This window comes from Sorex fumeus, unplaced genomic scaffold (assembly GCF_029834395.1).
Source record: "Sorex fumeus unplaced genomic scaffold, SorFum_2.1 ptg000001l, whole genome shotgun sequence".
Lineage (NCBI taxonomy): Eukaryota > Metazoa > Chordata > Mammalia > Eulipotyphla > Soricidae > Sorex > Sorex fumeus.
Window position 1 is genome coordinate 4,292,635 of NW_026606058.1, and position 25,124 is coordinate 4,317,758.

The following is a 25,124-nucleotide window of genomic DNA, read 5'->3' on the forward strand; positions in this document are numbered from 1 at the left end:
TCTCTGACCCCTAGGGGGAAAAAAGTCTTAATTTTTTGTCACTTATTAAACAAAAAATTTAAAAAAAAACAGATATTCTGGGATCAAGAAAGATAGTGCTGAAGGCCTTCAAAAGTACCCCCAGATGTGTCCTTGGAAGCACCTGAGCACGACTGGAACAATACGACCACATACATTGGCCCTCAAATTAAACCACCTACCATTGGGCTGAGAATCACTCGCAGTGAGGCCTGGGCCACCTGAACAAAGGGAGGACTCTTCCACAAAAGAAACAATTACATCTTATATGTTTGGGTTAGGGCACATACATAATATGAGCATGACCTGGGCATCATCCCCAACACAATCTGACCCCTCGCACACTGCCAGATTATTATCCAGGGGTCCCAAGCACTGTCACGACAATCCTGGTGGCACCAGCACCTCACAGCACAGAACTGCTGCTCAAACAGCCGAGAATCAACAGGAGGAAATCCCCAAAGGCAAAGGGGCCCCGGAGCAACACCTGGCAGGCCAATCCCTAAAAAAATTCATTCCAGGCCATTAGCACTGAACACCACTTAGGAAGCCGCCCCACTCCCCAATTCTCCCATGCCCCCCCCAAAAGGGGGTCTTAAAAGTTGAATGTTTTTTTCTTCAAAAACCTACCTGCCAGTACATGTCCCACTGTTACACACTTCCCAAGAAACTAAGCTGGTCAAGGGAAAGTAGCACTGTAGCACCGTCCTCCCGTTGTTTATCGATTTGCTCGAGCGGGCACCAGTAACGTCTCACAACAAATTGGGAGACTTGTTCTTACTGTTTTTGGCATATTAAATACATCACAGGTAGCTTGCCAGACTTTACCCTGGGGGCGAGATACTCTCGGGCGGAGGAATCGAACCCAGGTCGCCATGTTGGCCACATGCAAGGCAAACGCCTTACCCACTGTGCTGTCACTCCAGCCCTAAAGCGTAAGTAACACATTTATATATACATCTTGTCCTCATTTCCTTGCCTCCTACTGAATTCAGTAGTCAGCAATCCTGTAAGAAAGAAGTAATAAGAAATAGTCCTTGTTTTATAATCCAGTGATCTCCTTTAGGCTCTCACTGCATTCAATACTGTTAGTAGATCGTCTTTCAAATACATGGACTACTTTTGTCCATAAAATAAATTCATAAAATGAAATCAATCTAAACCAAAACCAGAATGTGGTTCTTGGTGTAAGTGGTTAAGGACGGAGAGAAAACAATAGGGAACAGGTTTCTAGAATGCGAGTACCATTCCATATCCTGATCTGGGTGGAAGTTACATGAAAACGAAACACTTGTAAAGATGAACTCAATTTCATTTAACGTAGTAAAATATACCTGAAAACAGAGGGAAAAGCTAAAATTTGGAGCCAGAACCCCATTCACATTCAAGGTTTAGCCAATATTACTTATGTGATTTTGGCCTAAGACCTGTATACATTTTCCTTAACAGTAATTTAGATAGCCACGAAGTGCTAGATCCCACATACCTGGGAGTCCAAAGGAATTTCAAGCAAGTATGTGAAAGTATTTCATTTTAACATGAATCTCCCACACTGACCAGATCAGTTATATTTTCAATTAACGTCTCGACAAGCCGTGAAGCCATTGAGTTCTCCAAGTTACCCATAATTCTGTTTAGTACTCAAAAGTATCTTCTTTATCCCCCCATTTTAACTTAGATCAAAGAATATAACATGGATTCACAGTCAGCCTTCTAGAGAGGTCTGTGCTAATGGACCCCTCCCTCACTTTCCACTTACCTCTCCACCCTCTACAGCCCAACTCTGCAACTTTCATCCACAAAAACTGTCTCTCCACAGCTCTTTTTCATGGTCATTTTCACTCATCCCCTCCTGATAATTCTTTTTAAAATTTTTTGGATGTTTCACAATCATCAGTTTGCTCCTGGCCGAATTCCACTATCCGGATAAGTCTCATCCAGAAATTAATTTTGAAAAACTCCAGCATGCAGGTTTTGTGATTGAAATCTCCAGCTTTCATGAGGTCAGGGAGGGTTCCCTCCCTCCATGTATCCCTGTTCTTCTGGAAGCCCGGCAGGAACACCTCCAGCGCCATGTGAGCTCTCTCACAGGCCATGATCCAGAATAAATTAGAATAACAAACTTAGAAATAAATCTTGAAAGAGATCAAGAATTTCTCTCGGATCCTGCACAAGGCTGAGTCATCCAGAGGCAACCCAGAGAGGAACGGGTGAATCCCCACGTCCACCCAAACAGAGTGCCAGCAGCCAAAAACCTCCACATTCCACAATCAGCTTTCGGAGATCGGGCACAGACTACCCTCTGTGCTTCTGGAAGCCCAGCCGTCAGGCCTATGCCCCAAAGCCACCAGTTAAGAATTTCACTCCATCTGTTACTCCGTCAACACTTTTGGACACCCTGGAGTGTGTGGATGCAATTCTGGCTACGCAACATCTCTAACTCTGTAACACTGTTAAGCCAGAAGTAGCACACCAGACTGGATGGTATGTAATATGAAAGGCAACCAATTTCAATTGACAAAATCTATACACAGAAGGCTTTACCTGTAACGTCTTAGTAATCTCTTACACAAGGTTTAAGGGCTCCATGGTGAGATAGAAGAATCTTCACTACCGGGGCTGGAGCAAAAAAGCAAACAAAGAAAAAATTCACAATCTTTCTTCTAAGGAAACAGTTTTTGATCATCCTTTTATCAAATTATTTAAAACGAGCAATGTAAAATAAATGATAGTGGGTCTGCTATGGGGGCACGTTCAAGTGGTAGTTGGGAAAATTGGAAATAATGGTGGTGAGAAGGTGCAATGGTGGTGGACTGGTGTTGGAATATTAAATGTCTGTAACTAATGACTAAAAATCTGTTTTTTTTTTTATTTTGCTTTTTGGGTCACACCCGGCGAGGCACAGGGGTTACTCCTGGCTCTGCACTCAGGAGTTACTCCTGGCGGTGCTCAGCGGACCATATGGGATGCTGGGAATCGAACCTGGGTCGGCCCCATGCAAGGCAAACGCCCTGCCCGCTGTGTTATCTCTGCAGCCCCTAAAAATCACGGATTAAGGATTTAGTCACGGTCCTCCCGCTATTCATCGCTTTGCTCGAGCGGGCCCAGTAACGTCTCCATCGGAGACTTTGTTGTTACTGTGTCTGGCATATCGAATACTCTCGGTAGCTTGCCGGGCTCTCCGAGAGGGGCGGAGGAATCGAACTCGGGTCGGCCATATTGGCCGCTTGCAAGGCAAACGCCTTACTGCTGTGCTATCTCTCCAGCCCCTAAAAATCATTTTAAATTATTTTTTAAAAAAAATATACTATCAAGTTACACTGTATGCAGAGATTCAAGATAGGAGATTTAGTCTTTTTTTAAGTGAATTTTCATAAATTATCTTCTTCAGCAGGGAAGCTGCTGGCTTACTCTGGATTCAGCATCTCACGCAGACAGCAATTCAAAGCTACAGAAAAATCTGGAACGAACTCTGAAATATAGTTTTAAAATACATTTTAAAATATTTTAAAACTTCGGGGCCAGATAGATAGCACAGCAGGTTAGGCACTTGCCTTGCACACAGTTGATTAGGGTTGGATCCCTGACACCCCATATGGTCGCTAAAACCCAACAGGAAGGATCCTTGAGCACAGAGATAGGAGCAAGCCCTGAGCACAGCTGGGTGTGGCTCCAACCCTCACCCCTGCTAAAAATGTATTTTTTAAAGGATCGGTTCCAGAGTAACACCTGAATATCTCTGGGTGTGCTCCTACTCCCCAAAACTAAAGAAACAAGCCATAGAGAGTTTAAAAATAAAAGCCTTCTGATTTTTTAAAAATCAATTAAAAAACTGAATTAAAAATATTAAAATCCTAGAGCTAAGAAAATAGCTCAAATAAAAGCACATGCCTAACATGTCAGATCCTGTACCATGAATACCACTGAAAGTATCCCCAACACTACCAGTTTGGGGCCTTATTTTAAAATATATACATATATAACATACATAAAAAAACAAAGCTCAAGATTGGAAGAATACAAGCTGCAATTTAATAGTTTCTAAATCTAAAAATTTGTAGCACTCATTTTACAAAAACACTTTCAGTCCTAGAATTACAAATTACTGATTCCATGCAACTTTTATAATTCAATTCACCATTAGGAAGGAAATGTTTTCCATGGCTAAGTATTTTTTGAGACATAAATAACAAAGAATTTGTTTTAGGTGTTCAACATGACTTGACATACATATACATACATATATGTATGTATATAAACTGCAAAATGCTGATCACAGCAATTTAACATTCATCGTCACAGTTTTCATTTTCTTCTTATAAGAATGTTTAAGATGTACAACTTTTAGCAACTGAAAGTAAGACTTAAATAAGAATGCTTTCATATCATGATATGATAAAAAATGTAAAACCAACAGAATCTATCACTAACGTCTTAATAATGGCACCCAGTTGTTGATACAGGACTGCTAGTTAAAGAAGTAAAGGATGTATTTCAGTGTGAGAGCACATGCTTCACATGTATGTGGTCCTGGGATCAATTCCCTGCACCATAAGACTAGAAATTGAAAATTTAAAAACTTACCCATATTGTGGTGCTCCCGTTATAATGTCTCCGATAGTGACATGAACATCATCCTCATCATCATCACTGTCACTATCATATTCAGTTTCAGTCACTTTCTGTACCAACATAAACAGTAATAAAATAGATTCAATAATGCACCTTCAACATGAATAACTGAAACAGTAACCAATTTGTTTCATCTATGGGTTTAGAGTTATGAAACCAATGTTTCCATTTCTTCTTTGTAAATTTAATGTTTTAAAAACTAAAAAAAAGTGATAGAAATGTGAAAAGAGGCTGTCAAGAAGTTTTTGTATGACAAACTAATGTATCTTTATGCGTAAAGCTTTCTCTCTTGCAAAAAGGATCTAAGGGAATGTGCTAAGATATCCAGCAGATAGAACCATAAAAAGTAGGCACTGGAAGAACTTTTGGCAAAAGGAATGTGAAGATAAGAGTGAAAAATTAATTATGGAGCTGGAGCCATAGCATTGCAGGGAGGGCATTTGCCTTGCGCACGGCTGACCCTGGACTCGATTACCAGCATCCCATATGGTCCCAGAGCACTGCCAGGAATAATTCCTGAGTGCAAAGCCAGTGCATCAGCAGGTGTGCCCCGAAAAGAAAAAAAAATTAATCATACTAGGCACAGTGTTAGGTTAAAAAGCAACAAAATGTTACCAAAGAGCTCACCAGTCATGGCATTCATTTATATCTTAGAAGAGGTCTTGCCACAAAATGACCGGGAATATATTTTATCTGAAAAACGAAAAAACATCAGCATACTTAGGAAATCTCTTAGGAAAGTGTTATTCTGGCTCTAAACAGCTCTTTTGTCCATAGTATCCTTTTGGTTAACTTTAAAAAAAAGGACCATTTAAACCAGTATTTATCAATAAGAGACGGTATGAGACCAGGATGTTCCAAGGGGCAACGGCAGAATTCCCATGGGTGGGAGAAAGCAGGAGACTAGAGGACCATTAGCAGGAGAGGGCAGGCCACCAGGCCACACGTGGAAAAAAAGGCTGGAAGGGGCCAGAGTCTGAAAAAGACGGAAAACCATGAACTGGGAAGAACATTTTTACCAGGACAAGTTTAATCCTGCAGAGTACCAATCTCTTTCTTTCATAGAAATAACTGAATATATTAAAATCTTCAAAAGACCATGGTAAATTAATCCTGCAAAACATCACTTTGAAGGTGAATGAGGTCAGAGACCAACATACAAAATAACATCTTGCTTAAAAACAAAACCAAAAAAGCCAAATATTTCTTAAAAGAACTGTGATCATCTAACAGGTTCAGATCTCAAACGAAAGCAATAAACCTCTGCACACACTCTATTTCATCTGAACACCTTCCCACTATTTCTTTTCACTGTGCATCAAATAAAAATACCTGACAGCGAGATTGTGCAGGATACTCCAAAGTCTAGCTGAATGTAGACTTTCTTCTTAGCTAGAAATCTACAGATTTTAAATACGGAAGCGACTGAATTCCAAAGCCTTATGTTACTGGTTTAGGAACACCATTTTCAGCAGCTTCCTCTTCAATCCCAGATGGAGGACTGGCACTACAAATAAAAACAAGTACACGTGTCTGTGGTTACTTTCGGGCAAGTGCCCGACTGTCGGGCAAGAGGCGCCCTTTTCCGCAGGTGCGTCCACGCAAACTGGCCCTCGGGAAAGGAGCCGTTGGCGGGGCGGGGGCGGCGCCGTCCCCGGGGCGATGGGCGAAGCGCTGAGGACGGGAGGGCGGTGCGGGCAGCTCGGAGGCCGGGGAGGGCGTCCCGGCCGGGGGCCGCGAGGACAGAGCGAGGCTTCGCGGGAGGAGCGCCTGGGAGCACCGGGCGGCAGGTACCTGCGGCGGCAGCGGGGGCGGCGGCGGGGGCGGCGGCGGGGGCGGGGGCGGCGGCGGGGGCGGCGGCGGGGGCGGCAGCGGGGGCGGTGGCAGGCACGTGGTTAGGCGCGCGCAGCGCGGCTTGTGCGCACGCGCAGCGGCGACCCAGCGGCGCGGTGGCGGCGACCTGAGCCTGACTGCGCCTGCGCGCGGCCCAGGCCCCGCCCCCAAGAGATCCCGCCCCGCCTCGCAGGGAGGCTTTCTCGCCCGCTGAAAAGGAAAGAAAGAAAAGGAAAGAAAGGAAAGAAAGAAAAGGAAAGGAAAGAAAAGGAAAGAAAAGGGAAGAAAGGAAAAGAAAGAAAAGGAAAGAAAGAAAGAAAAGGAAAGGAAAGAAAAGGAAAGAAAGGAAAGAAAAGGAAAGAAAAGGAAAGAAAGGAAAGAGAGAAAAGGAAAGAAAGAAAAGGTAAAAAGGAAGCCCCCATGGGCAAAGCAAGAGGGATTTGCAGAGGGCGGGTGGGGGGGAGGCGCAGCGGACGCGGACGCGGGCGAGAAAGCCTCGCTGCGAGGCGGGGCGGGATCTCTTGGGGGCGGGATCTCTTGGGGGCGGGGCCTCGGTCGCGCAAAGGCGCAGGCGCAGTCAGGCTCAGGTCGCCGCCTCCGCGCCACTGGGTCGCCGCTGCGCGTGCGCAAAAGCTGCGCTGCGCGCGCCGAACCAGGTCCCCGCTGCCGCCGCCGCCCCCGGCATGTGGGAGCCCCATCACCCCACATGGTCCCCAACGCCCGCCAAGAGTGGTTCCACGCAGGCAGAGTGTGGCCCCAAAACTAAACTTCTTAAAGCAATTCTGGGGGGCCGGAGTGAGAGCACAGTGGGGAGGGCGTTTGCCTTGCACGTGGCTGACCCGAGTTCGATTCCCAGCATCCCACAGGGTCCCCCGAGCACCGCCGGGTAATTCCCGAGCGCAGAGCCCGGAGGAAGCCCTGAGCGTCGCCGGGTGTGACCCCCCAAAAAGCAAAATAAAATAAAGTAATTCTGAGAGTGCGGATTAACCGGACCGTCCGGAAAGGAGCCGTTGGCGGGGCGGGGGCGGCGCCGTTCCCGGGGCGCTGGGCGAAGCGCTGAGGACAGGAGGGCGGTGCGGGCAGCTCAGAGGGCCGGGGAGGGCGTCCCGGCCGGGGGCCGCGAGGACAGAGCGAGGCTTCGCGGGAGGGGCGCCGGGGAGCACCGAGCGGCAGGTACCGGCGGCGGCGGCGGGGGGCGGTGGCAGCGGCAGGCACGTGGTGAGGTGCGCGCGGCGCGGCTTTTGCGCACGCGCAGCGGCGACCCAGCGGCGCGGCGGCGGCGACCTGAGCCTGACTGCGCCTGCGCCTGCGCGCGGCCGAGGCCCCGCCCCCAAGAGATCCCGCCCCGCCTCGCAGCGAGGCTTTCTCGCCCGCGACCGCGTCAGCTGCGCCTCCCCCCCACCCGCCCTCTGCAAATCCCTCTTGCTTTGCCCATGGGGGCTTCCTTTTGACCTTTTCTTTCTTTCCTTTTCTTTCCTTTCTTTCCTTTCTTTCCTTTCTTTCCTTTTCTTTCCTTTTCTTTCCTTTCCTTTTCTCTCTTTCCTTTCTTTCCTTTTCTTTCTTTCCTTTTCAGCGGGCGAGAAAGCCTCGCTGCGAGGCGGGGCGGGATGTCTTGGGGGCGGGGCCTGGGCCACGCGCAGGCGCAGTCAGGCTCAGGTCGACGCCGCCGCGCCGCTGGGTCGCCGCTGCGCGTGCGCACAAGCCGCGCCGCGCGCGCCTCACCACGTGCCTGCCGCTGCCGCCGCCCCCGCCGCCGCCGCCGGTACCTGCCGCCCGGTGCTCCCCGGCGCTCCTCCCGCGAAGCCTCGCTCTGTCCTCGCGGCCCCCGGCCGGGACGCCCTCCCCGGCCTCCGAGCTGCCCGCACGCCCTCCCGTCCTCAGCGCTTCGCCCCGCGCCCCGGGGACGGCGCCGCCCCCGCCCCGCCAACGGCTCCTTTCCCGAGGGCCAGTGCGCGTGGACGCACCTGCGGAAAAGGGCGCCTCTTGCCCGACAGTCGGGCACTTGCCCGAAAGTAACCACAGACACGTGTACTTGTTTTTGTTTGTCGTGCCAGTCCTCCATCTGGGATTGAGGAGGAAGCTGCTGAAAATGGTGTTCCTAAACCAGTAACATAAGGCTTTGGAATTCAGTCGCTTCCGTATTTAAAATCTGTAGATTTCTAGCTAAGAAGAAAGTCTACATTTAGCTAGACTTTGGAGTATCCTGCACAATCTCGCTGTCAGGTATTTTTATTTGATGCACAGTGAAAAGAAATAGTGGGAAGGTGTTCAGATGAAATAGAGTGTGTGCAGAGGTTTATTGCTTTCATTTGAGTTCTGAACCTGTTAGATGATCACAGTTCTTTTAAGAAATATTTGGCTTTTTTGGTTTTGTTTTTAAGCAAGGTGCTATTTTGTATGTTGGTCTCTGACCTCATTCACCTTCAAAGTGATGTTTTGCAGGATTATTTTACCATGGTCTTTTGAAGATTTTAATATATTCAGTTATTTCTGTGAAAGAAAGAGATTGGTACTCTGCAGGATTAAACTTGTCCTGGTAAAAATGTTGTTCCCAGGTTCATGGTTTTCCGTCTTTTTCAGACTCTGGCCCCTTCCAGCCTTTTTTTCCACGTGTGGCCTGGTGGCCTGCCCTCTCCTGCTAATGGTCCTCTAGTCTCCTGCTTTCTCCCACCCATGGGAATTCTGCCGTTGCCCCTTGGAACATCCTGGTCTCATACCGTCTCTTATTGATAAATACTGGTTTAAATGGTCCTTTTTTTTAAAGTTAACCAAAAGGATACTATGGACAAAATAGCTGTTTAGAGCCAGAATAACACTTTCCTAAGAGATTTCCTAAGTATGCTGATGTTTTTTCGTTTTTCAGATAAAATATATTCCCGGTCATTTTGTGGCAAGACCTCTTCTAGATATAAATGAATGCCATGACTGGTGAGCTCTTTGGTAACATTTTGTTGCTTTTCAACCTAACACTGTGCCTAGTATGATTAATTTTTTTTTTCTTTTCGGGGCACACCTGCTGATGCACTGGCTCTGCACTCAGGAATTATTCCTGGCAGTGCTCTGGGACCATATGGGATGCTGGTAATCGAGTCCAGGGTCAGCCGTGCGCAAGGCAAATGCCCTCCCTGCAGTGCTATGGCTCCAGCTCCATAATTAATTTTTCACTCTTATCTTCACATTCCTTTTGCCAAAAGTTCTTCCAATGCCTACTTTTTATGGTTCTATCTGCTGGATATCTTAGCACATTCCCTTAGATCCTTTTTGCAAGAGAGAAAGCTTTACATATAAAGATACATTAGGTAGTCTTACAAAAACTTTTTGAAAGCTTTTTTCACATTTCTATCACTTTTTTTAGGCTATAAAGCATTAAAGTTACAAAGAAGAAGTGGAAACATTGGTTTCATAACTCTAAACCCATAGATGAAACAAATTGGTTACTTTTTCAGTTAGTAGATATTGAAGGTGGATTATTGAATCTATTTTACTACTATTTATGTTGGTATAGAAAGCGACTGAAACTGGATATGATCGTGACAGTGATGATGATGAGGATGATGTTCATGTCACTATCGGAGACATTAAAACGGGAGCACTACAGTATGGGTAAGTTTTTAAATTTTCAATTTCAAGTCTTGTGGTGCAGGGAATTGATCCCAGGACCACATACATGTGAAGCATGTACTCTTCCATTGAAATACATCCTTTACTCCTTGAACAGTTCTGTATCAAAAACTGGGTGCCATTATTAAGACTTTAGTGATAGATTCTGTTGGTTTTACATTTTTTATCATATCATGATATGAAAGCATTCTTATTTAAGTTTTACTTTCAGTTGCTAAAACTTGTACATCTTAAACATTCTTATAAGGAAACAATGAAAACTGTGATGATGAATGTTAAATTGCTGTGATCAGCATTTTGCAGTTTATATGTATATATGTATATGTATATCAAGTCATGTTGAACACCTAAAACAAATACTTTGTTATTTATATCTCAAAAAATACTTAGCCATGGAAAAGATTTCCTCCCTAATGGTGAATTGAATTATAAAAGTTGCATGGAATCAGTAATTTGTAATTCTAGAATTGAAAGTATTTTTGTAAAATGAGTGCTGCAAATTTTTAGATTTAGAAACTATTAAATTTCAGCTTGCATTCTTCCAATCTTGAGCTTTGGTTTTTTTCTGTATTTTGTATATGTAATAATTTTAAAATAAGGCCAGTAACTGCTGGTGTTGGGGATACTTTCAGTGATATTCATGGTACAGGATCTGACATGTTAGGCATGTGCTTTTATTTGAGCTATTTTCTTAGCTCCAGGATTTTAATATTTTTAATTCAGTTTTTAATTGATTTTTAAAAAATCAGAAGGCTTTTGTTTTTAAACTCTGTATGGCTTATGTTCCTTTAGTTTTGGGGAGTGGGGGGGACACCCAGTGATATTCAGGTGTTACTCTGGAATCCATATGGGATCTCTAGGGTTGAGCCCAGGTTGACCACATGCAAGGCGGGCACCCTACCCACTGTGCTAAAGTTCTAGCCCCTTTAGCTTCTTTTTTAAGTTGTTAATTATTCCTTTTTGTTTTTTAGTTGTGTTAGCTAAGTTTTATGTTTTGTAAACTGGATCAGATGAATGAGCTGTCATTTGTTTGTCCATCCAATTATCTTTACTTGTGGGGTGATGTGGAGATTTGAACCTCACCCAACAGTGCTCTGGACTATTCCTGGTTCGGCTTAGGAGTTCCATCTGGTGGTCGAGAGACCACATGTGGTGCTAGGGATTTGAACTGAGGTTGGCTACATGTGAGGCAAATGCCTTCCCTCATGTATTACCTCCCTGACAACATTTGGAGTCTTAATAGAAAGATTCTGAAATGAATAAAGTACAGATAATGCTTTTGTTATGATGGTTGAATGGAAGTCAGTGTTTTCTGATTTTCAAATTTGACATATACTGTACTGGGAAGGTAAAATATCTTATTAAATGTACCATCCTTTATCTAGCAGACTTTGTATCTTATATATCATAAATGCTTTAGAATTATTTCTTCAGTAGAACCTTTTCCTTAAGTTACTTCAAGAACCATGCAGTTAATTCAGCTACTGTCATTGTCATTTGGGGGGCAGAGGCACTCTCAGAGATGCGCAGGAGTTACTCCTGACACCTCTGTCAGGAATTACTCCTGGTGATGCTCAGGGGACCATATGAAATCAAACTTGGGTCTGCTACCTTCAAGGCAAATGCTCTATCCACTGTACTGTCTCTCGAGCTCCATATCACTGTCATCTTGTTATAATGGCAATTGCCTTTACAACTTAAAATCCTTAGGAAAATTTTGGTGGAATCCAGAATAGATTAAATTATTTGTCTTTTTTTAATTTAAAAAATTCATATTTCATTTTATTAATTAAAAAAAATTTATCACCATACAATACAGGGTCATAAAGCTGTTTATGGTTGGTTTTCAGTCATACAATTTTCCAACACCTGTGCCTCCACCATCGTATATTTCTCACTGCCAGTGTCCCAGGGTTCCCCCCCGCCACCTTCCCCTGGCCTGTCCCTATGACAAGCATTTTTCTTCTCTCTCCCTCTCTCTCCCTCCCTTTTTCTCTCTCTCTCTCTCCCTCTCTCTCTCTCTCTCTCACACACACACACACACACACACATACACACACACTCATTTTGGGCATTATTGTGATCATTTTATATTTTGTTTATTTTTTATTTATTTATTTATTTTTAATTTTATTGAACACCGTGAGATAGATGCAAGCTTTCATGTTTGGGTTACAATCACAGATGATCAAACACCCATCCCTCCACCAGTGCATATTCCCCACCACCAATATTCCCGGTATACCTCCCCTTTTGCACCCTCCCCCGGCCTTCATGGCAGACATTACAATCCCATTCACAATAGTACCTCAGAAAATCAAGTACCTCGGAAAAGAACAGGGATCAGCATTGTTGAAGGTGACTGGCTTAACCTCTACACTATTTCTCTGGTTATTTTAGATTCTCTTGAAGCTAAGGCTGTGGCTTATTTTTCTTTGTACCTTTATTTTTCTTTGTACTTTTGTCCAGTATAGAACCTGAAATGTTTTACATATTGATTAAAATTTGGTTGAATACATAATTTATTATATATTGCATTGGAATGATATGGATTGAATATTTAACACAGTTACTGAGCACCTGTTACATCTTAGTGTTGGGGATCCCAGCTCTCTGGCACACTAGAACAAATATATTATTTTATTACTTTTTGGTTTGGGGTCATACTTGGCAGTGCTCAGGGGTTACTCGTAACTCTGTGCTCAGGAATTACTCCTGGCGTGCTCAGGAGTCCGTATGGGGTGAGAGATAGAACCTGGGTCGGTTGCGTGAAAACCAAAAGCCCTCCTCACTGTACTGTCACTCCAACCCTCTAAAACAAATATGTTAAAGAAAACAGGTGTGTTCAAATTTAGTCAAAGATATTCCAACTATTAGCAGATATACCAACTGATTGTTGTCTGTTAAGGGGATCAGCGGGAGGATAGGGTAATGGAATGATGGTGCTGAGTTAGAAAATTCTCACATGGGAGATGTCATTGAAATCAATAATGTTTAAATGGTTAGGAAGATGACAAAAGTGAAAAAAAGTGAAAACTCGACCTGTAGGTTTGTTATGTAGGTATGCAACCAAGTTCACAGTGCTCTCTATGACAATAGGCAACACATTAGGAGACATGACATGGCCATTGTTTTTATGTTCTGTGGTGGCTCTGAGTTCAGATGAATAAAGTGATTACTTTTATTATTTTTTAATTTGTCATTGAACATAATGTTAGACATGGGTTACTTATAGGTGATGAACCTGAGGTCTGTTCCTTTATGACTGACTTGTTGAGAGGTTTTAGGTTTCTAATTTATGTATTAAATCGCCACGAGATAGTGACAGCTTTAAGGTTTGAGCTTCAGTCACACAATGATCGAAAACCAATTCCTACAGCAGTGTAGCTTTTCCACCACCAGTGTCGCCAATATGTCTCCCGCCACCCCCACTCCACTACACCCCTGCCTCTATGGCAGGTAGTTTCCTTCTTACTTTCTCTCTCTCCTTTGGGATATGATGGTTTACAATACAAATCCTGAGAGGCCATTATGTTTGGTCCTTGGTCAACTTTCGGCTCACATCGCCTATCCCAAGCGATCCTCCAACCATCACTGGCTTGGTGATCCCTTCTCTATTCCAGCTGCCTTCTCCCAGAGCACTTGTTGCAGGCTCCCAATGATGGACCAATCCTCCGGGCCCTTGTGTGTACTCTCAGTAGCTTGCCAGGCTTTCCGAGAGGGGCGGAGGAATTGAACTCATGTCGGCCGTGTTGGCCATGTGCAAGGCAAATGCCCTACCCGCTGTGCTATCGAGCACGGCAATAGTGATATTTGTTAATCCTATTTGCAGGGCTGCTTTGTGAATAAAAATCATTTCAACTTATAGATCCAAACATATTAGTTGAGTATTGTATTCATCCTTGGAAGGAAATAGATTTGCAGGTTCAGAAGTTGTTCTTTACTTACTGAAAAGGGGGAAAGCATGAGCATTGAGGAGAAGACCAGCTGGGCCAGAATTGTATCAATATTTCTATCAATGTCTAAGTCCACCATCTTTTTTGTCTGCTTTTTGTTTGGGGCCATAACTGGCTATGCACTCAGGGTTCACTGCTGACAAGCTGAGGTGTCCATCAAGGGTGCCAGGGATCAAACCTGGGTGAGCCACGGGCAAGCATTTGCCCTACTTGATGTACTATCGCTCCAGCCCCTAAGTCTCCCAGGTTTTGTTTTCTGAATTGTCCAAGGGAAAGTTGTGTTGTGGGTAGTTCTGTTCACTGGTGGAATGATAATCTTCCAAACAATGATCAAGTTAGGGCTAGAGCAATAGTATAGCAGGAAGGGTGTTTGCCTCGCACATGGCCAACCCAAGTTCAATCCACAGCATCTCCTATGGTCCCCTGAGCACCACCAGGAATAATTCCGAGTGCAGAGCCAGGAGTAGCTCCTGAAAAGCACCAGGTGTGACCTCAAAAGTCAAAATAATAATAATAACTGAAAAGTAATTGTAAAAAACCTCAATGATGAATTTGGGAGTGAGAACTTAGGTCCATTCTTTAAAAAGCACTGAACACTGTTATTTGTCTTGAATTTTGGGTTGAGTTCATTTAATGAACTTGTTTATTATTTCTTAATGTGTTTTTTGGGGCAGTCTCCGAAGCTCAGGACCTACTCCCAGCCCATTACTTTAGGTTTCACTCCTGGTGATAATCAGAGGGTTGCAGTACTGGGGATTGAATCCAGAGTTACCTCATGCTTGAGCAGAGGAAACATATACAATGTCTCTCTGACCCTCATTTGTTGTAAAAGTGTTAATACATAGATGTAAAATATCTCAGTAGTCACCAGTACATAGAACACACTCTTTAACTTCTTCTGTTATTGTTATCTGTTACCATTTCTCAATTTATTCATTCTTTCATCGGGGAAGAACTTCAGGGAGTCTGTAACTGTAAGTTCAGTGTCCTCGACCTCTTGGGTACAGGGTGTACCCAATAATATTTACCACGTGAAGAGAAGATTCCAGAAGAGGGGAGATCTACTCATCAGATTTCTACACTCTTCTGGACCTTCTATTGTCATTAGCACAAAAAGGAAAAATATCGCTATCCTAAAAATTTAGTATGGTGTCCTGGTGTTGAACCCATGTGCAAGGCAAGTTTCTAAACTCCTGCTCTTTCCATCCCCACCTGCATGTTAGTTTAGATTAAAGGACCTTTATAAACATGAAGCCAAATTTCTTTTCCTCCTTTTCTTCTAAAAACGATAACTTGTGTAACGTGGTTACCATAGTGTTTGCGCTTTTTAATTCTGAACAAGGTTACTGCACCTTGACTACCCCCAAAGTGCCAAAAAGACTCCATCACTGACCTTGCGTGCCTTTGGGTCCTTCTGTCACTTCTACTTTGGCTCCGTTTCTGCCTTACAACCCCCTCCCCCTGCTGCTTGCCATTCTTACTTTAGAAATCGAAAGCCAAAGATTTGTTATCACTTGATATTGTCTGATCCCGGGTTTTGTTTCTCTACAGATCACAGTTACTGACCCAGACTGCAAGGGGTCTTCCCCCAGGTCGTCATTGTAAATTTTTGTCTTCTTGTCTGCTTAAATAGGAGCAGTGGGACCTCATGGAGACAACTTGGTAGAAAAGATTCTATCAGTGCTCCCGCAGTTTCCCGGCCACACGAGTGATGGGATGGTCAGCATGGCCGGGCTTACGGCCCTCCAGGCTGAAGACGAGAATCAGAACGTGGTCGCACCAGGCTGTCTGGCACAATCCCAGTGAGTTATCTTCCCCTCATCCTCCTCACTGTTCCTTTTCTTTTTCTCTCCGAGGCTGAGCTTTCCTCTAGAAATGAAACATCAGCCTGCTGGAGAAATTTGATGGATTTCATGTTGGAAAAAAAAAGTCACTTTTTCGTAACTTTGAAATAACCATATTCTTTAGCCAACACTGAGCCACAAAGCACGGGGTTTTGCAGCGGTATCATTTAGATGTAATAGAAGCTTGTTCCCAGGTGAGTCAAGTTAGTCAGTTTGTAAGTCTCCATTTCATAGACAGTTTCGTATGGGACTGAGGATAGGCTTCCCTTTCCCCAGTGGACGTTCCTACCCGGCCAAACAACAGCCTACGCAGCTGTGAGATGCTGCCATCACTTACCTGGACGTGATACGCTCTGGGGCAGCAGTGGCCAAGTTTTGATCTCTGTGTGTATTTCTTCTCATGGTTAGACAAATCACAGCAAGATGATGGTGTGCTTTCTGTCACGCAGTTTCCAACATAAAAGAACATTTCTCGGCAAGGTTGACAATGAAAGGTTATAGTACTGATCGTCTCCACTTTGTTCTTCGGCAATTCCTAGGAAGGGGAAAAATTAATTGGAAGGGGAAAAATATATCTCCGAATATCTGTTTCTCATCTCCATTTTTTTTTAATTTTTGAACAAGACAAGACCTCTGGCGTGGTCGTGTCAGTGCTTCACAGTAACAGATGCAGTGGGAATTTCCTAAGATGACTGGAATTAGTTTTTTCCTCTTAACTTTGTGTTTGTATTTTAAAACTTATTTCCAAAACTCAGGAAAACAGAATTTTCAACTCTTGAAATCTACAAGGTAGTTTTCTTTTGATTGTTGTTGTTTTGTGTTTGTGTTTTGTGGGGAGAGAGATGTTTATTGAATACCAGGTATGTGGGGAAAAAGACAAACATCTGTCGCCAGTCTTTTTTTTTTTTGTTTTTATGTATAATATATATACATACATATATATGTGTGTATATATATATAAATTTGGTCGTACTGCAACTTGAGCTTGACACGCACATACCAGCTAAGTGTTTTGCCACTGGGTCACATCCCTGGCACCTTTGTGCACATGATAAAGAGCACCGGCCATGTGCTCACTGTGGCGGCACTTATTCCAAAACATACACCTCAGAAAGTGTAATCCGAGAAATAGCTGAGATTGGAAATATTTTTTGCTCATTGGTGATCCCTTAAAGTGTTAATTATTATTTTTTTATTCAATCACTATGAATTATAGTTACAAAGTTATTCAGTATTAAGTCTCAGGTTAACAATTTTCCATTTCCAACACCAGTCCCTTCTCCAGGTTCTTCGTCCCTCCTCCAGAGTCCCCAGTGTCCTTCCCACTTGTCAGTCTGCCTCTGTGGCAGGCACTTTCCCCTCCACCATTATTCTAGTGTTCCCTTCCCCAACTTATCCCCCTCACCCCTGCTCCACAGTAAGCTTCCTGCTGAAGACCACTTCTCCTGCTCTTTGTTTCTCTTGCCTTTGGGCATTTGTTACTCCTATGAAGTTTCTTTATATCCCACGTATGAGAGGCCATTCTGAGTTGTCCCTCTCCCTCTTACTAACATCACTCAACATGATACCACTCCGATCCATCCACTTAGCAAATTGCCTGACTTTATCTTTTTCTTATGGTTGCGTAGTATTCCGTTGTGTTCTGTGTATGTGCCACAGCTTCTCTATCCAGTCATCTGTTCTTGGACACTTGGGTTGTTTTCAGATTTTGGCTATTATGAATAGTGCTACAGTGAACGCAGGGGTGCAGATGTCTGTCTTGCATTGTGCTTTGGACCCTTGGGATGTCTTCCAGGGAGAGGAATTGCTGAGTCATATAAAACTTCAATTGCTAGTCTTTTGAGGAATGTCTTTATTGTCTTCCCAAAAGTCTGGTCCTATGGACATTCCCACCAGCAGCGAATGAAGGCTGCGTTTCCCCACAACCTCTTCAATACTACATTTTTTGTTTGTTTGTTTGTTTGATGAGTGTCAGTCTTGCTGCTGTAGGTGTGATAGCTCATTGTTTTGATTTGCATTTCCCTGATGATTGATGATGTAGTGTATTTTTTAAAACATGCATTTTGGCCATATGTATTTCTTCTTTGAGGAACTTCTGTTTATTTCTTTTTCTCATTTTTTGATAGTATCGGATACATTTTTTCTTGTAGAATACTGCTAATGCTTTATATGTCCTGGATGTTAATCTTTTATCAGATGAGTGATGGGCAAATAATTTCTTAATCTGGTCATTGTTTCCTGTGAAGTGCCGAAGCTACTTTTAGGTACTAATTTTATATAGTACGTTTGTTGCAAAAGCACAGTGGGTTGGGCGTTTGCCTTGCACGTGGCTATCCCTCTCGGAGAGCCCAACATTCTCCTGAGAGTATCCCGCCCGCACGGCATATCATATTCGATATGCCAAAAACAGTAATAACAAGTCTCACAATGGAGACCAGTGCTCACCCCAGCAAATCAATGAACAACAGGAGGACAGTGCTACAGTGCCACCATTTGTTTATATTTTGTTTCACTTGCTTGGTCAGTGGTATTTCCTCCTTTAAGTTGCCTCTAGCTTCAATGTCGTGGAGATTTTCTGTCTATGTTTCTTTTCTTTGTCTTATAGGGTCAAGTCTGATATCAAGATCTTTAATCCATTTTGATTTGATTTTTGTGCATGACATTCGAAAGAAAGAGGTTAGAGTTTATTTTTTTATACGTGGTTGACCAGTTTTCTCAGCACCATTTTATCAAAGATTAACTGACCATATATATATACTCAAGGGTCTGTTTCTTAATTTTCAATCCTATCTCATTGATTTATGGGTCTGTCTTTATTCCAGTACCATGCTGTTTTAATTGCTGCCGCTTTGTTGTGCATTTTGAAGTTTTACAATGCCTCCCACCTTCTTTTACCCCCAGGATTGCTTTGGCTCTTGGGCAGGGGTTAGAGAGAGAAAATAAAGTGTTAAATTTTAAGGCTGACTGTGAGTACTGCGAGGCGTGAACAGAGCTGTATTCCTGAGTCCAAGTTGATTACAGTAGTCCGAGTCTACTGTACTATCCAGTTGATTCATATTATCAGGAGTGTCCCCTGAGCATTGCTTGGGAGGCTTCTCCACCCCCAACCTCTCAATATGTACAATTACATTCTTACCTTCAAGGAAGGATTTTGTCATTGGGGTAGTGATGGTTTACACACTTTTGACAATAAAGAAGGAAAGAAAGAAAGAAAGAAAGAAAGAAAGAAAGAAAGAAAGAAAGACCCATAATCATGACTTATGGGTCTGCTATAGATTATAATTTCTGCAAGTCAACTGTTAGTTGAATGTGCACTTGGCAGACCTGTGTGAATCTTGTGGAAATGGTGGTGCTTGAACTCTTTCCATGGATTTAGATAAGGAGAGAAAAGATCCTTGAAAGCAATCATGGCCTCCTAAGCCAGAGAACTTCGCTTCACTACCACTGCCATCATCTCCATAAGCATTTCTCAGGACTGAACTGTGTGCCAAGAGCCCTTGCAGTTTACCTTTGGAAATTCATATGCGTTTTATAATGACTGAAAAATGTAGGTATTGCTCTTCTCCATCTGGCAGGGGAGGAAACTGAGGCTGGGGTGCCTCAACTCACATAGTTTAGAGGAGACAGAACTAGGAATGGAGCCCAAAAACTTGAATCCAGAGCCATCTCTCTCAAATTCTATAGTACCTCTATAGGAGACAGCGAAGAGAAAGGCTCATGAGTAGCTAGAAAGAGATAATGAGATGGAATGGGGTGGGACTGGCTCTTCCCTCCCACAGCCCAAAGAGACCCCAGTCACTGCCCACAAATGGGCCCTCTGACTACTCAACAAACTGCTTCTACCATGATCCCAGAGACTCAAAAACAAATCTTGGAACCCAGCGGCTTTTGGCAGAAATTCCTCCAGATCTAATTGTTAAGATTTCAGAAATCCAAAATCGTTGTTCATGATCAGCAGTAGAAAACAAATTGCCTAATGTTGCTTTTTCAGCAGATGTGAGTGTTGGGGTAAAATTCCAAATAATAGTGGTGGGTCTGATGTCGAAATATTGAATGTAATCAAAGTAGAGAGAGAGAGAGTAATGTAGAAACCATCTGCCACACAGGTAGGGGGAGGGTGTGGGCTGGGGGGTATAGTGGGGGTTTTGGTGGTGGTAAATGTGCACTGGGAAGGGACGGGTGTTTCATCATTGTATTACCGAGACTTAAACCCAAAAGCTTTGTAACTGCTCTCACGATGAGTCAATAAATAACTTTAAAGAGAGAAAGAGACAGACAGAGAGAGAGAGAGATAATGAGATATTAAACAAATACAAAGTTACTGCGTCATTTGATTTTGGGAGTTCTGTCCATTCAGCATAATGGTGACACAAACAACAGAAATTATTCATCTCAGGCAATTGCAGCAGAAATGAATATTGTAAATTGAATGGAAACAAAGGAAGATTTTTTTTCCAAAGGAAGACTTTTAATCAGATTTTGGAAAGGACAACACAGATCCAAGGATTGAGGAACTAAGATCTCAACAAAGGTTTCTCCAAGGCCTGAATATTAGAGAGGCTGCATTTTAGCCGCTCTCTGTGCGGAGTCCTCAGCATCCTTTGAAGATTCAGGTTTCAATGAATAGGCTAAGATTGGCCTCTCTTGGGTCTTATGCCCACTCTTTGCCCAGCAGGCTTTGCAATGCTTAAACCAAGGCTTACATACTGAAAAGCTTTCTATAATAATTTAACAAAGGTTCAAACAAAGGGATCAAACCTGGACTGGTCACATGCAAGGCAAGTGCCTTTCCCACTGTACTACCTGTTTGGCACTTGGTTTGCTTAATTTTAATCCTATCTTTAGGTTCTCATTTCTTCTATGAACTTTTTTTTAATGTATACTAAAGTTCTTATTGTGAAATATAGAAATTTAAGATTATGAAATTCTTTCTAAAATCTATTATAGCTTTGCCCCCAGATTTTTGTTTCCGTTGTGATTCAATTCTAAATCCTTCACAGTTGCTGTTTTTTTTTTTTTGGTTTATTGTTTTATACTACATGATTTTTTTGGTTTTATTTATTTGTTTGGGCTGGAGCGATAGCACAGCGGTAGGGCATTTGCCTTGCAAGCAGCCAATATGCCCGACCAGAGTTCGATTCCTCCGCCCCTCTCGGAGAGCCCGGCAAGCTACTGAGAGTATCTTGCCCGCACGGCAGAGCCTGGCAAGTTACCCGTGATATATTCGATATGCCAAACACAGTAATAACAAAGTCTCCAATGGAGATGTTACTGGGCCTGCTCGAGCAAATCGATGAACAACAGGAGGACCGTGACCGTGATTTATTTGTTTGGTTTTTTAGAGCATTACAAAGCGGTTCATGATTGGATTTCAGTCATACAGTATTCCAACACCCGTTCCTTCACCAGTGTCCCCCCACGTTCCTTCCCATCACCCCAAAACCCTTGCCTGCCTCTTTTGGCGGGCATTTTCTCTCTCTCTCTCTCTCTCTCTCTCTCTCTCTCTCTCTCTCTCTCTCTCTCCGATTGTGGTTTGCAATATTGAACTGAAATGCTATCAGGAATATCCCTTACCTACTTTTAAGCCTCACATTCCCAGCTATTATTGTCATAGTGGTTTACTACATTATTCTTTTAGTTTATAAATGTACAGTGTCTTTTAAAAATATTTATTTATAGTTGATTATTGGATTGAGGTTGGAATGTATTTTGCATGGTATAATTTCCTTATTTGTGGGACTTCCTTTGTATGTGAGAAGTTTTTATAAATGTTGTTCCATACGCGCCAAAAGAATGTTTATTTTCTTATTGTTGCCTTTTGGCTTCTAATCGTTATATAGTGTTCACATGTTATGTACCTTCAAATGTGCATTATTATAAACACTGTAGCACTGTAGCACTGTCCTCCCATTGTTCATCGATTTGCTCAAGCAGGCGCCATTAACGTCTCCATTGTGAGATTTCTTGTTACTGTTTTTCGCATATCCAATAGGTCACGGGTAGCTAGCCAGGCTCTGCCGTGCAGGTGGCATACACTCAGTAGCTTGCTGGGATGTCCCAGAGGGGCGGAAGAATCAAACCTGGGTCAGCTGCATGCAAGGCAAACGCCCTACCCGCTGTGCTATTGCTCCAGCCCCACTGGTTATTTCTTTGGGAACTCATTCCCATCACTCTCTCCATCCACTCTTCACTTCACTGGCCTAAGTAGAATCTCTGTGAGAGAACAGAATAGGTCTTTTTGCATGTTCAGTTATTGCATTTCCCTTATTTGCTGTAAACTCAGTGTTTTTGACAGTTTAACCACTAAGGGTGACGAATCTGAGTATTGTTCAGAAGACTTCTTTTTGACTCAGGCTAGTGCAAATGACAGAAAAGATATTTATGTGCTCAAGAGTATTGTTGGGAACATCTTAGCATAAATGTTAGTAGTGAGTTTTGCTTGTTTGGGTTTTGACACACCCAGCAGTGCTCAGGGGACCATGCAGTGCTGGGGATGGAACCCAGGATCTTCCTCTGGTCTCCTCCCCCGATACAGACCATGCCCTGGCCCTTTTGACCCCCTCTCTGGCCTCTAGAGTGAATCTTTTTTTACAAGCCAAAAGAGATACGCATCTAAGCGCCTTTGATCTCCCCTTGTCCAGGTCTCAATATCACAGTAGTTTTCAACTTTCAATCACCTGCGTGCTGATAATAAATTCAGATTTAAGACGTAGAAAAGACCAAATTTGCAGGCCAGAAAGATAGTCTAGGCATTAAAGAGTGAGCCTTGCATGTGGAGAAATCCGGTTCACTCCCTGGCACCATCTGGTTCCCTGAGCACTGAATGTGGGTGCCTACAGGCCCCAAAGCCTTGGTGCTCCTGGGCCAGCACCCCCACATTCTCGGGCTTCTTAGTAAACCACCAGCTCCCTTCGTTTCAGTTCACTGGGAGGGGCCTCCAGATTCCTGAGCACTGATTCACAGCTTCTCCCTGCACCTCCTCTTCCCCCCACACCAAAAGAATTAAAAGGCAGGTGTAGCGGAGAGTACAGAGGTTAAGGTGATGACTGGGAAGGGGTTGATGCTTATTTCACCCCTGGCCGCACACGATCATCATGGAGTGTAGTCCTGGGAGCCTCAGGCACCACTGGCGGAGCTGGGAAAATCATTAGCCCCCGAAAGACCTGAGCAGTGCCTCTTCCTTTGGCCCTTCCACTTAACATACTTTATAAATATAAAGGTGTTGTCGATCTCCAGTCATTTCTGTGTGCAAATTTATGCTTCCAAAAATCCAACTTAGAAATGAGTTTTCTGTTTTTTGGGGGGCCACATCCAGCGCTCAGGGTTTACTCTTGACTCTGTCCTCAGAAATCACTACTGGCAGGGCTCAGAGGACCTTCTGGGGTGCCAGAGATCAGACCTGGGTCAGTGATGTGCAAGGCAAGCACCTTACCTTCTGTGCCATCATGTCTGCCCCAGAAAATGATTTTTCAGTAAAATATAAATGAGTTCTAAGGCCACTAGTATGGCCATGCAGCTATTTGGGGGGAACTGTTTGCTTGCAGGGTTGTTTTCCATCCTTTAACTTTGGGTCTGTGTTCACTCTGAAGGTTCAGATGAGTTTCTTGTAGGCAGCAGAATGTTGGGTTCAGTTTCCGAATCCATTTAGCCTCTCAGTGTCTCTTGATTGGTGCGCTTAGACCATTGATGTTGAGAGAGGTTATTGGTAGAGGGTTTTGTGCCATCTTTCTGTAGGGACTTGTGCTTGTAGGGGGTTTTCTTGTCGTATAGAAGCCCCCTTAGTCCTTCTTTTAAGTTGGTTTTGAGTCTGTGATGTTCCTGAGCTGTTGTTCATCCATGAAGTAGTGTATGTTTCCTTCTGAGTTTGAATGAGAGTTGAGCTGGATAGAGGATTCTTGGTGAGGCGTTCATTTCATTGGGTTTTTTCACTATATCCCCCAGATGTAGATGCGTGCGAATAGCCTGGCAGTTTGGGCGCTCTGGTGGTCAGTAGCTTGGGGGACATGGCACTTAGGGGGGTGTCTGGACTACCCCCCAGGGGCTTCAGTGGTGAGCTAGCGTGAGGGGCCGCCCCTGCTGCGTGGCCAGGGTTTCTCCTCACCTTCTCTTCCCCTAGACGGTCCTGGGGTTTGTGTGTCCGGCACTGGCATTGGATTCCCTGGGCTGGCCACCACCTGTTAGGCATCAGCCAAGTCCCTGAAGGTGAGTGCTGGTGCCTCAGTCACTCTCTCCACTGAAGTGGCAGGAACCAGCCCTTGCTTCCCAGGTGCTAGCCTGGGAAAGTGGAGAGTGCCACCATGTGGTCGCAGAACGCTGTGTGAGTTGTCCTGGCACATGTTAAGGCCTGTCACCCTGTGCTCCCCCAGCTAGGACTGTTTGCTGGTCAGCCCCAACAACCACCCACTCGGGAGCACTTGGCGATGAGTCTTGTAGTTAGGGGAGTGGGTAAGTGGGTCCTGGGAGGCTACTGCCAGGGTGGGCACAGGAGCCATCGAATTTGTTTCTTCTTTCTGCAGGTGCCAGATCACTGAATTTTGACCATTTGGGACACTCCTGGATCCAAGGAACTGTGAACTCAGAGCAGCACACACACTTGTCCCATGCGTGGTAGGTGCACATTCCCTCCACATTCTCTTGACCGGACAGCAGAGATTTGGTTATTTCACAGCTGTGGATACGGACCCCAAGGAGAACCCATCAACTCTGTGCCACTTTTTTGAGTCTTATTCCTTTGAGCCTCCTGAAGGTGCCTCCCAGATCCCCCTCCTTGAGACTGGACTCCTCAGAGATGCCAGGAAGTCCTGAGGTGCCAGGACTGGTTTTCTCCTTCTGCAGCTGTGTGTACTGGGAGGAGCTCTCCAGAGGGTCCTCTAATGATGTGTGTCTTCACTTCCCTTTCTCGCCGACTGGAGACACCTGCCCTGTCCCTCTCTGGACTTGTGTGGTGCTGGGGATCAAACCCAGCCAGCGCGTGAGTCACTGGCGACAGGAGAGACAGTCATGGCAGGGAAGGGGCCGGGCCTGGCCTTCCGCAGTTCACATTGTACATGTAGGGCCCAAATGCTCAGGATCTCTTGAACAAAGAATGCTGGGCTCACCAGAGGCCCCCACGCCAAAGATCAGAGCTGGACCCCTTAAGACACATGCATAAGTGAGCTCAGAGTGTGAAGTGGCATGAAAAAACTGAGGTGACAGGACTGCAGCAACAGTATAATGAGTA

At 44.2% G+C, this 25,124-nt stretch overlaps 2 protein-coding genes across 6 annotated transcripts in view; one reads left to right on the forward strand and one right to left on the reverse strand.

Annotated features, from left to right (window-relative positions):
- Positions 1 to 6,147, reverse strand: part of LOC130032669 (leucine-rich repeat-containing protein 37A3-like) — a 73,280-nt gene extending 67,133 nt beyond the window's left edge. For 3 of the 5 annotated variants that reach the window (XR_008793889.1, XM_056124399.1, XM_056124229.1), the window contains exons 1-3: positions 5,983 to 6,147; positions 4,603 to 4,700; positions 2,563 to 2,637 (exon numbers count right to left, since the gene is read on the reverse strand). The gene's annotated coding sequence lies outside the window, so the exon portion shown is untranslated. Of the gene's footprint in view, positions 1 to 648; positions 1,026 to 2,562; positions 2,638 to 4,602; positions 4,701 to 5,277; positions 5,318 to 5,982 lie in introns of those variants that run through there. The other 2 variants (XM_056124479.1, XM_056124313.1) reach the window with 2 other exon arrangements.
- Positions 6,148 to 6,779: 632 nt separating this feature from the next.
- Positions 6,780 to 24,710, forward strand: LOC130033474 (sec1 family domain-containing protein 2-like). The gene is made up of 4 exons (XM_056125254.1): positions 6,780 to 6,886; positions 9,989 to 10,086; positions 15,694 to 15,862; positions 24,421 to 24,710. Exons 2-4 carry the CDS (start codon positions 10,008 to 10,010, stop codon positions 24,440 to 24,442), a joined length of 270 nt encoding a protein of 89 aa, XP_055981229.1. The 5' UTR covers positions 6,780 to 6,886; positions 9,989 to 10,007; the 3' UTR covers positions 24,443 to 24,710.
- The last annotated feature ends 414 nt before the right edge of the window (positions 24,711 to 25,124 follow it).

What these genes read in the sequence shown, in the direction of transcription:
- LOC130033474 (XM_056125254.1), top strand. Translation starts at nt 10,008, where the DNA reads ATGATCGTGACAGTGATGATGATGAGGATGATGTTCATGTCACTATCG. An exon ending in ACGGGAGCACTACAGTATGG is followed by an intron (nt 10,087 to 15,693) that starts GTAAGTTTTTAA and finishes CTGCTTAAATAG; the next exon opens with GAGCAGTGGGACCTCATGGA. An exon ending in GGCTGTCTGGCACAATCCCA is followed by an intron (nt 15,863 to 24,420) that starts GTGAGTTATCTT and finishes TTCTTTCTGCAG; the next exon opens with GTGCCAGATCACTGAATTTT.